Raw genomic sequence first — 9,877 nt, forward strand, 5'->3', positions numbered from 1 at the left:
CAGGAGAGTTGGGAGTAATGTAGGGAGAGTAGAGCAGAAACAGGGAACCGATCACACACACACACACACACACACACACACACAGGGGTACCAACCACAGAAACCTTCTGGGAAGGGAGACAGCAGTCTGTGTAAGATGGGAAAATGATAACTTATAATTTATCAAGAGATCAAAGGGGGGGAGGAGGAAGGAAGGAAAAGACAGGAGCTGGTACCATGGGTTCAAATAGAAAGTAAAGTCTTAGAAAATAAAAATGGCAACATATGTACAAATATGTTTGATTCAATGGATGTATCAATTGTTATGAGCCGTCAGAACCCGCAATAAGATGATGATTTTAAAATAAATAAACAAAATTTAACAACAAATAAATAAAATGTTGCTTGTAACCAAGGTTCTCTTTAAGGTGGGCATCTGCCAGCCCCCAAGGTGGAAACCACAAATGTATATCCCTTACTCTCTTTTAACGTTCAGGGCATATAGTCTCACTAAAACACTTATTAGCTCAGCCAACCAGCTCTTACTTTATTTGCATGTTACCCGACTGTGGATTGGTGCAGATCTTGGGGACAGGGTGGGTGACTGGCTTAGGGCACGTGCGGATGCCTCTGGCTCATGGGACGCAGGCACAAACATGCATCAGCCCACATATGAAGCTGTCCCTTCCCACCAAGCCCCTTGTTGGGCTTTATCTCAATTGCATAGCCCCTGGGGTTCCCGGAGGTGGTTCTGGAGGCACCCCTAGACAGGAAAGTGCCCCAGGTGACTTGGGGTGCCCTCAGCATACCTGCACTTGTTGCACCTCCAGACCCAGCTTGTGGGCCAAGTGAAGCTTATCGCTGGAATCCACGTACTGCTTCCGCTCAAAGAAGGCGTTCAGCACCTCCACCTGTTCCGGGGTGAACACTGTGCGTTTCTGTGGCTTGGACTGTTGGGCAGGCTTTGGATCTGCAGACAGAAAAAGTGGTCAGACCAGCCGGCCGGCCACCCTCCCCGTGGGGCCAAGCCTATCTTGCATCGGAACCTCCAGCCTGACAGGCCTGGGCTTCCCTAAGCCTCAGTGTTCACATCTGTTAAACGGACATAAGGGAAGAAACCATCGCTCCCAGAACACGCTGAGTCACAGCTCAGAGCAGAATTGCTCTCTGGGGTGTCGGGGGCTGGGTCACCTGAGGAAGAGAGAGCACAAAGCGGGTTGGGACACATCAGGGCTTCAAAGCCACTGGCAGCGTCTCAGGAGAAGGATGGGGCTGTCTCATCTGGGGTGTTTTTATTTCCCCCAAACGCTGTGCCATTCTGCCACAAATAGGAAGTGGACACAGGGCGCTGAGTTGGGTTTTAGGGCCTTCCATACCCAGCCTGCCAAGCCTTCCTCTTCCAAGGACACGTCAGTCCTTTAGCTCACGCACCACGGGGACTTTCTGCGGAGCGATGGCAGAACCAGTGGACAAGGGTTCCCGGGTGCGCACTGGCTGAGCTTTGGACTGCGGACCACAACAGTCTCCGTGCAATCTCACCAGCTACACCTCGGGCAGACGTGGAAGCTGCGTCTCCTGTGGCAGTCTACTGAGGACATAGGTTCTAGTCCTGTCACAGGGACCACTCAGCCTGTTCTGAGGGCTTCCCCAAGCCACCGGAGCCCCTTCCCACACCTCCGGGGGCTGAGTTCCCACTGAGATTGTGTTCCACCCTTGGCTGTCCTGTTGCCATGCAATGTGCAGCTTCAGGCTCTAGACTCCCCAAGACACCACGGAAGAAATGGTTTCTAACAAACTTAATGGTTCCCAGGCCCAGAGGGCACCCTCCAGCTTCCACCACGAACCCATAACGCCCCTTCTGACCCTTACCTCCAAAACCAGGGTCCCTTTCAGCCTTCTGGCCTCCAGATGCACTCTGCTGCCTGCTGCGTTTGCCCATCAGGGTTGGACAGTTGAACAGTTCCGTTGTTCCCTTCCCTAGTCCACACAGGGTTTAAATAATGATCCACCTGAGAGGATCACCGGAATAAGCCCTCCCTTCCTGGACCCACCCGGTAGACCCTCCCTGAGAGCCCTGCCCTAGGATCTGCCTCCAGGGTAGGAGAACGCTGTTGACTCCTTCATGGTATGAATGGTAGGGCATAGGAGGTGGAGGAGGTGGATTTGTATGTAGGCCCCTTGGGGTGCATTCTGACTCAGAAGACACTGTCTATGGAGAACAGAAAGAGACCCAACTTTGTCCTAAGCAAATGCTCATCAATGTTGTATTTGAATTGGATTTGAGTTCTTTTATTTTGTGCAATGAAATTCCCACATCCCAGGAAGCCCCTCCGTTCCAGGCAAACACAGAGAGACGATTACTGCCTTGATGAGGTAGTATTTACCAAACTCAGATTCTTATTTCAATACTTGAGCCAGCGGGACATCTACTGAACAACCAGTTGGCATCAAGTTGACTTTGACTCATGGATGCCCCATGCATGTCAGAGCAAAAGTGCGTTCCCTGGGTTTCCACAGGGAGATCGCTTTCCACAGGGAGATCACCACACGTTTCTCCTGAGGAATCTCTGGGTTGATTTGATGATAATCCTTGGAAGCCAGTGGCCTTTTCCAACCCCAAAGCAAACTCGGCCATGGAGGCAACGATGATCCATAGAAACTCTCTGTAGATTTGGGGGACTGTAATTCTCCACGGGAGTTGAACGTCCCCATTTTCTCCCGATGAGCTGCTGGCACTTGCTGGCTGCCAACCATGGGGGATTGGAGAGCCACACACAACCACTACACCACCATGACCGATGTCCATAACCAAGGATAACACAAATATGTACCCACACACATTTATATGCATTTCTTAGGTTCGAAATGAACTTGTAGGTCATTAAACATTCCAACATCTGTTGAGTTCCCAACGATTTTGTTAGCCAGGGAGATCAATATTTGGATCTGAGGAGTTGGGAATCTGTAGGGATTTTTTTTTAAGGCCAGGATCCTTGAAGGTAGTTTCTTTCTTTGTTTTGTGGTGTTGGTTCACCCCAGCTTCCTCTTTGATGATCCTGATAGATTTAGAGTTTACATTTTGGGCTCTGATCCACTTGAGTTGGTTTCCGTGCATGCACTCAGGTACCGGTCCTGTTTCATTCTCCTGCGGTTGGATACCCAGCTTTGCCATAACCCTTTGTTGAAGAGGGCCTACGCTTCCCATCGAATAGTTCTCAGGCAAAGAGACAAAAGGCAATCATCAAGAGCAGAGATCAATCAAGTGAAAGCCTAGTTTTGACTGAAGACATAATTTTATTTCAGAACGCATGCATTGTTGGTATTTTAATGCACTTTACAAAACAGAATATTAAACACCTAAACACCAAAAGTTTGATAACAGAAGGTGACCACATGTATAAAGGCTGAGGCTGCAGACAGCCATGAGGGAGTTTCGAACTCTGGCGGAAGGAATATGGGGCAGTAAGGCGAATTGGAAACCAAAAGACCTCAGACGGGGACATTCTCAGGCACCCATGGGATTCACAGGGAGACTTGGGAGAGTCGCCAGTGATGAAAATTTGTGGATCTGGATTAGTCCTGGTGCTTGCAGACGTGAGAAAGCAGTGTAACCATTTGGCAATCACTGCAATTACAAGGTGGTTGTAGGCACCAATATCCCAAGCACTCTTGCGCTGTCCTTCGGGGTGTAGCCTCTCCAGAAATGCCTATCAATTCAGTTAATTTGGGTGCTTGTGGTGGCCCTCAGTCATTGTGTGGGGGCAGAGAGGGGGCCTTTGGAAAAGGGATTGGGGTGTGGAATCAGAAGGACCCAGAGAAGTCCAGGCTAGACCCATGGTGTGAAGTGTGAGTGGGTTCTGGATGAAGACTGGTATTGAGGTGGCAGCAATGAGCTAGTGGGGGCAGGAGTGAGCTGCTGGATGGAATGATCTAGCTGATGAGAGAGGATGGCCGGAGCTGCTGGTGGAAAGATGGAGCTGATAGGGGCTGAGATCTAGTGGGTGTGTGGAAGAATGGACACGGTCCATTGAAAGGTCGAGCTTCAGGGTGGAAAGATTGAGGTGCTGGGTGAGAAACTCTATCTCCTGGCGATGTTCTCTAGCCAGTTTGACCTGATATTTCATGAACCACACCTGTGGACCCAGAGGGGACAGTGAGAAGGGGTTCAAAAGTGGCGAGGGTCTTGCGCAGCCTAAACACCCTAACACTGACACTGCTCCCTTGCAAGGAAGGCCTTTCTTGACCACACACTCAATTAGAAGTCCCCTGAGGTTCAGGGAATTTGTCCTAAGCACATAGTGGCTTATCCCTTGGGCTTGGAACTGCAAGCAGTTTGCACTTCACTGCTAACCTCAAGATCTGTGGATCAAATATACCTGGATGTTCCTTGAAAACAGGGGAGGGATCTGTCTGTGAAATGCTGCAGTCTTGAAAGTCCGATGGAGCTAGGTTCTGTTCCACAGCTCAAGATCCAGAGAGAGTTGCAAATGAGTTGTCAAGAAATATTATGAAAAAATATATTAATAAATATCACTAAGGGTGGAGTGAGTTTCTTTGGGGCTGGCAGTCAGGAGGGACTACTGGGAGGTGGACTGAAAGAAGGGTTAACATGTGTGGGATGAGGACACACCGGGACTCCACCGAAGCTTCCCTGCACAGGGTTCCCAAGTGTCAAAAATGGCCTTGGTACAGGGAGATGTGGTTGACATCGTGACCAATCTGTGCTGTTAGCTGGTTCAGGCCTGCAAGAGTTGCATGAGATGGGGCAGCGCTGGGATTCAGTAGGTTCACACAGGTAAGACAGATCCGATACCTGCTCTTTCTGTTGAGTGCAGCAAGCTGCTTGTTAAAATTTCACTTATGGACAAACCTGGAATCACGTGTGCTTACGGGGGCGTGGGGTGGGGTCCTTCCGGGGATGTGGGAATGTCAGTGCACAAAATAGAAGAACTCAAATTCAATTCAAATACAACATTGATGAGGATGGCTCAGGACAAAGTGGGGTCTCTATCTGTTCTCAATAGATAGAGTCCTCTGAGTCAGAATGCACCCCACCCTAGCCAACTCCAGGATGCCTACCACACAGAGTTTGAAGGAATCACCCCTGTTCTGCTACCCTGGGGGCAGATCCTAGGGCAGGGCTGTCAGGGAGGGTCTACCGGGTGGGTCCCAGAAGGAAGGGCTTATTCCGGTGATCCTCTCAGGTGGATCATTATTTAAACCCTGTGTGGACTAGGGAAGGCAACCATGGACCTGTTCAACTGTCCAACCCTGATGGGCAAACGCAGCAGGCAGCAGAGTGCATCTGGAGGCCAGAAGGCTGAAAGGGACCCTGGTTTTGGAGGTAAGGGTCAGAAGGGGCTTTATGGGTTCGTGGTGGAAGCTGGAGGGTGCCCTCTGGGCCTGGGAACCATTAAGTTTGTTAGAAACCATTTCTTCCGTGGTGTCTTGGGGAGTCTAGAGCCTGAAGCTGCACATTGCATGGCAACAGGACAGCCAAGGGTGGAACACAATCTCAGTGGGAACTCAGCCCCCGGAGGTGTGGGAAGGGGCTCCGGTGGTTTTGGGAAGCCCTCAGAACAGGCTGAGTGGTCCCTGTGACAGGACTAGAACCTATGTCCTCAGTAGACTGCCACAGGAGACGCAGCTTCCACGTCTGCCCGAGGTGTAGCTGGTGAGATTGCACGGAGACTGTTGTGGTCCGCAGTCCAAAGCTCAGCCAGTGCGCACCTGGGAGCCCTTGTCCACTGGTTCTGCCATCGCTCCGCAGAAAGTCCCCGTGGTGCGTGAGCTAAAGGACTGACGTGTCCTTGGAAGAGGAAGGCTTGGCAGGCTGGGTATGGAAGGCCCTAAAACCCAACTCAGCGCCCTGTGTCCACTTCCTATTTGTGGCAGAATGGCACAGCGTTTGGGGGAAATAAAAACACCCCAGATGAGACAGCCCCATCCTTCTCCTGAGATGCTGCCAGTGGCTTTGAAGCCCTGGTGTGTCGCAACCCCCTTTGTGCTCTCTTCCTCAGGTGACCCAGCCCCCGACACCCCAGAGAGCAATTCTGCTCTGAGCTGTGACTCAGCGTGTTCTGGGAGCGATGGTTTCTTCCCCTCGCGTCCATTTAACAGATGTGAACACTGAGGCTTAGGGAAGCCCAGGCCTGTCAGGCTGGAGGTTCCGATGCAAGCTAGGCTTGGCCCCACAGGGAGGGTGGCCGGCCGGCTGGTCTGACCACTTTTTCTGTCTGCAGATCCAAAGCCTGCCCACCAGTCCAAGCCACAGAAACGCACAGTGTTCACCCCGGAACAGGCGGAGGTGCTGAACGCCTTCTTTGAGCGGAAGCAGTACGTGGATTCCTGTGAGAAACGTTACCTCGCCCGTAGCCTGGGTCTGGAGGAGCGACAAGTGCAGGTATGTTGATGGCGCCCCCAAGTCACCTGGGGCACTTTCCTGTCTAGGGGTGCCTCCAGAACCACTTCCGGGAACCCCAGGGGCTATGCAATTGAGATGAAGCCCAACAAGGGGCCTGGTGGGAAGGGACAGCTTCATATGTGGGCTGCGTCCCATCAGCCTAAGCCAGTTGTCCTTCCTGTCCCCAAGATCTGCACCAATCCACACTCAGGTGGCATGCAAGTAATGTAAGAACAGGTTGGCGATTATAAGGAACTATATGTGACCTCCTTCCTGGGGGACAGACAACAGAAAAGTGGGTGAAGGGAGACGTCGGACAGGGCAAGATATGACAAAAATACCAATTTATAAACTATCAAGAGCTCAAGAGGGAGGGGGGAACGGGAGAGAGGGGAAAATGAGGACCTAATGCTGGAGGGTTTAAGTGGAGAGAAAATGTTTTGAGAATGATGAGGGCAATGAATGTACAAATGCGCTTTACACAATTGATGTGTGTATGGATTGGGATAAGAGTTGTATGAGGCCCTAATAAAATGATTAAAAAAAAAAAAAGAACAGGTTGGCTGAGCTAATAAGTGTTTTATTGAGGCTACGTGCCCTAAAATTAAACGGAGAAAGGGATATACATTTGTGATTGCCACCTTGGTTGGTGCGCCAGATGCCCACCTTAGAGAGAACCATGGTTACAAATGACATTTTATTTATTTATTATTAATTGTTATGTATTTATTTAAATGTGATCATTTTGTGAGGGGGCTCTTATGGCTCTTATAAGAATTCCTACATCAATTGTATCAAGTATATTTGTAGATAGGTTGCCATCATTATTTTCTAAACATTTTTTTTCTCTTTGACCCTTTGGTATCAGCTTCTCTTTTTCCCTTCTGCCCCCTCACCCCATTATGATGCCTTGATAAATTATGAATTGTTATGTTCATATCTTACACTGACAGGGTTTCCGCTCTTTGTCCCCCTGTGAGTCGGTGTGATCCTTCCCCCTTCCTTCCCTCTGCTCCCCACATTGCCCCTTGCCCTCCTGGTACTGCTACCCCCATTCCTTTTCTGGTTGACCTGTCTCCTGAACTCTTATCTCTTATCTGCACCTGTGTTTATGAGTCTAGCCTGCAGTGAAAGGCAGGACTGGGGTCATAATAGGGAGTGGGGGACCCTAGGAAGCCTCAAGGAACCACAGGAATCGTGTGTGTTTCATCCGTGCTAGAGTGGGGCCTGATTGACTCCTCTCTTCCTGTGACCCTTCTGTGAGGGGATTTCCCATTGTCTGTCTACAGATGGGTCTCAGCTCTAACCTCCCCCGTTCTCAAAAATATGTTTGTCTGTTTGTTTGTTCTGGGTCTTCTGATGCCTGTTACCCGATCCCATAGACACCTCAAGATTGCACAAGCTGGTGTGCTTCTTCCATGGCAGCTGGTTGCTTCTATGCTCCATGGACCCTTGTTGAACTTTAAGCCTTTAAGACCCAGATGCTGTATCTTTAGTTGTCTTGGCACCATCACCTTTCTTCACCACATTTGCTTGTGCACCCATTTTGTCTTCAGCAATCGTTCAGGGGGGGTGAACATCATAGGTTGTTAGAACAAAGTGTTCTTGGGTTGAGACAAGGCTTTAGCAGTAGCCCAAAGTCCTTCCATTACCTCAGTGTATTGCCATATAAATATATACATGGGCCAATACCCTATTTTTATGAATTAATGTATTTACATATGTACACATCTATGTTTATAGCTCTATCCTTAGCATTGCTTTCCAGATTTTTCCTCAATTTCCTTTGACCTTCCTCCTGCCCTACACTCATGCTCACCCTTCTTGTGTCTCTTAGGAATTCCTCTTAGCTAGATTGCTGCGGCTGCAACACCCCCATGATGCCTAGGCCCTCCTCGTTGATTTTAGTTCCCTAGTTGTTCCCCTGTCTATGGCATTGTTTACTCACCACTCCCTTGCTCCATCTCCTCCTTCCCCCAAGGCCCTCCAAAACCATGGGTCCCCTTGCTTTCTCAAGCTTGCTTCCCGTGCCAATCTGACATAGGTAGATGTAATGATGCAGAGAAAACAAAAGATTGAATAAAAAGAGAGCGTGAAGAAAAGACAATAATGATACTAATAACCACCACCACCCAGAGCATGCATAATTCCAGGTCTGTCTGCAAGTGACATTTTAAAAGCAGTTCACTGTACTCAAAAAAAATAAGTAGGTATCAAATCTGCTGAACCTGTGTGAACCAACTGAATGCAACTCTGTGGAGGACTTAACCAGCTAACAGCACAGGTTGGGAAGATGTCATCTGCATCTCTCTGTTCCAAGCTCGTTTCTGACACTTTGATGGAATCCTGGGTGGGGCCTCCTCCCACACCTGCTAACCCTTCTCTCATTCTGCCTCCCAATAGTCCCTCCTGACCGCCACCCCCAAAAAAACCCACTCCATCCCTCGAAATATTTATTGACCAATCAATTATAACTCTCTCTGGGTCTTGAGCTGTGGAACAGAACCTAGCTCCATTGGATTGTCAAGGCTGCCACCGTTCACAGACAGGTCGCCACCCTGCTTTCAAAGAACATCCAGGTAGAGTTCATCTATGGGTATTGAGGTTAGCAGTGACATGCAAACTGGTTGCAGTTTCTCGCCCAAGGGATAAGCCACTATGTGCCAGAATGACTTCCCTGAACCTCAGAGGACTTCTAATTGAGTGTGTGGTCAAGGAAGGCCTTCCTTGCAAGGGAGCAGTGTCAGTGTTCGGGTGTTGAGGCTACACAAGACCCACCACCACTTTTGAACCCTTTCTCACTGTCTCCTCTGTGTCCACAGGTGTGGTTCAAGAACCGCCGGGCCAAACTGGCTAGAGAACGTCGCCAGAATGGAAATCAGAATCCTCAAGACCAAGGGGCCTCAGACAAGTCCCTCCCTGCCCAGGAGCCCTGCGACTTGCCAGGGGAGCCAGGATCTTGCCAGCGCCCTCTAAGCAGCTCCTTTGGCAACTTCTCATCAGTAGACCCGACGAGCTCCAGTCATGACCTCCACGGGATGGTCCCTGCACAGAACCCTCCAGCCATACACCAGGTGGGTCCTGACACCCAGGAGATCCACCAGTTCCAGCTGACCACCCAGGAGATGGAGTTTCTCACCCAGCACCTCAGTCTTTTCACCCTGGAGCTCAACCTTTCAATGGACCATATCCAACTTCCACCCACCAGCTAGATGACTGCCATGAACAGCGCCATCTTTCCACCACCAGCTCGGGCCATCGTCTCTCATCAGCTAGAGCTAAATTCCATCCAGCAGGTCATTCCTGCACCCACTATCTCATTTCGGCCACCTCCAACCAGCCTTCTGAAACCAGCCTTCACCCGGAACCTACTCACACTTCACACCATGGGTCTAGCCTTGACTTCTCTGGGTCCTGCAGATTCCACACCCTGACCCCATTTCCGAAGGCCCTCTCTCTCCCACACAACTGAGGGCCAGCACAGCACACACATTA

The 9,877-nt window shown here is 50.1% G+C and overlaps 2 protein-coding genes across 2 annotated transcripts in view; one reads left to right on the plus strand and one right to left on the minus strand.

The window, feature by feature from the left end:
* The window catches only part of LOC101641022 (paired mesoderm homeobox protein 2-like), a 4,380-nt gene extending 2,462 nt beyond the window's left edge, over positions 1-1,918 (minus strand). The window contains exons 1-2 of the mRNA XM_004710624.1: positions 1,849-1,918; positions 789-949 (exon numbers count right to left, since the gene is read on the minus strand). Of these exons, the coding sequence (XP_004710681.1) occupies positions 789-949; positions 1,849-1,918 (231 nt within the window). The remainder of the gene's footprint in view (positions 1-788; positions 950-1,848) is intronic.
* Positions 1,919-5,226: 3,308 nt separating this feature from the next.
* On the plus strand, positions 5,227-9,594 carry LOC123521976 (homeobox protein OTX2-like). The gene is made up of 3 exons (XM_045292651.1): positions 5,227-5,323; positions 6,222-6,382; positions 9,205-9,594. Exons 1-3 carry the CDS (start codon positions 5,227-5,229, stop codon positions 9,592-9,594), a joined length of 648 nt encoding a protein of 215 aa, XP_045148586.1.
* The last annotated feature ends 283 nt before the right edge of the window (positions 9,595-9,877 follow it).

Source organism: Echinops telfairi, unplaced genomic scaffold (assembly GCF_000313985.2).
Source record: "Echinops telfairi isolate 266 unplaced genomic scaffold, ASM31398v2 ScPeMD7_655;HRSCAF=1070, whole genome shotgun sequence".
NCBI lineage: Eukaryota > Metazoa > Chordata > Mammalia > Afrosoricida > Tenrecidae > Echinops > Echinops telfairi.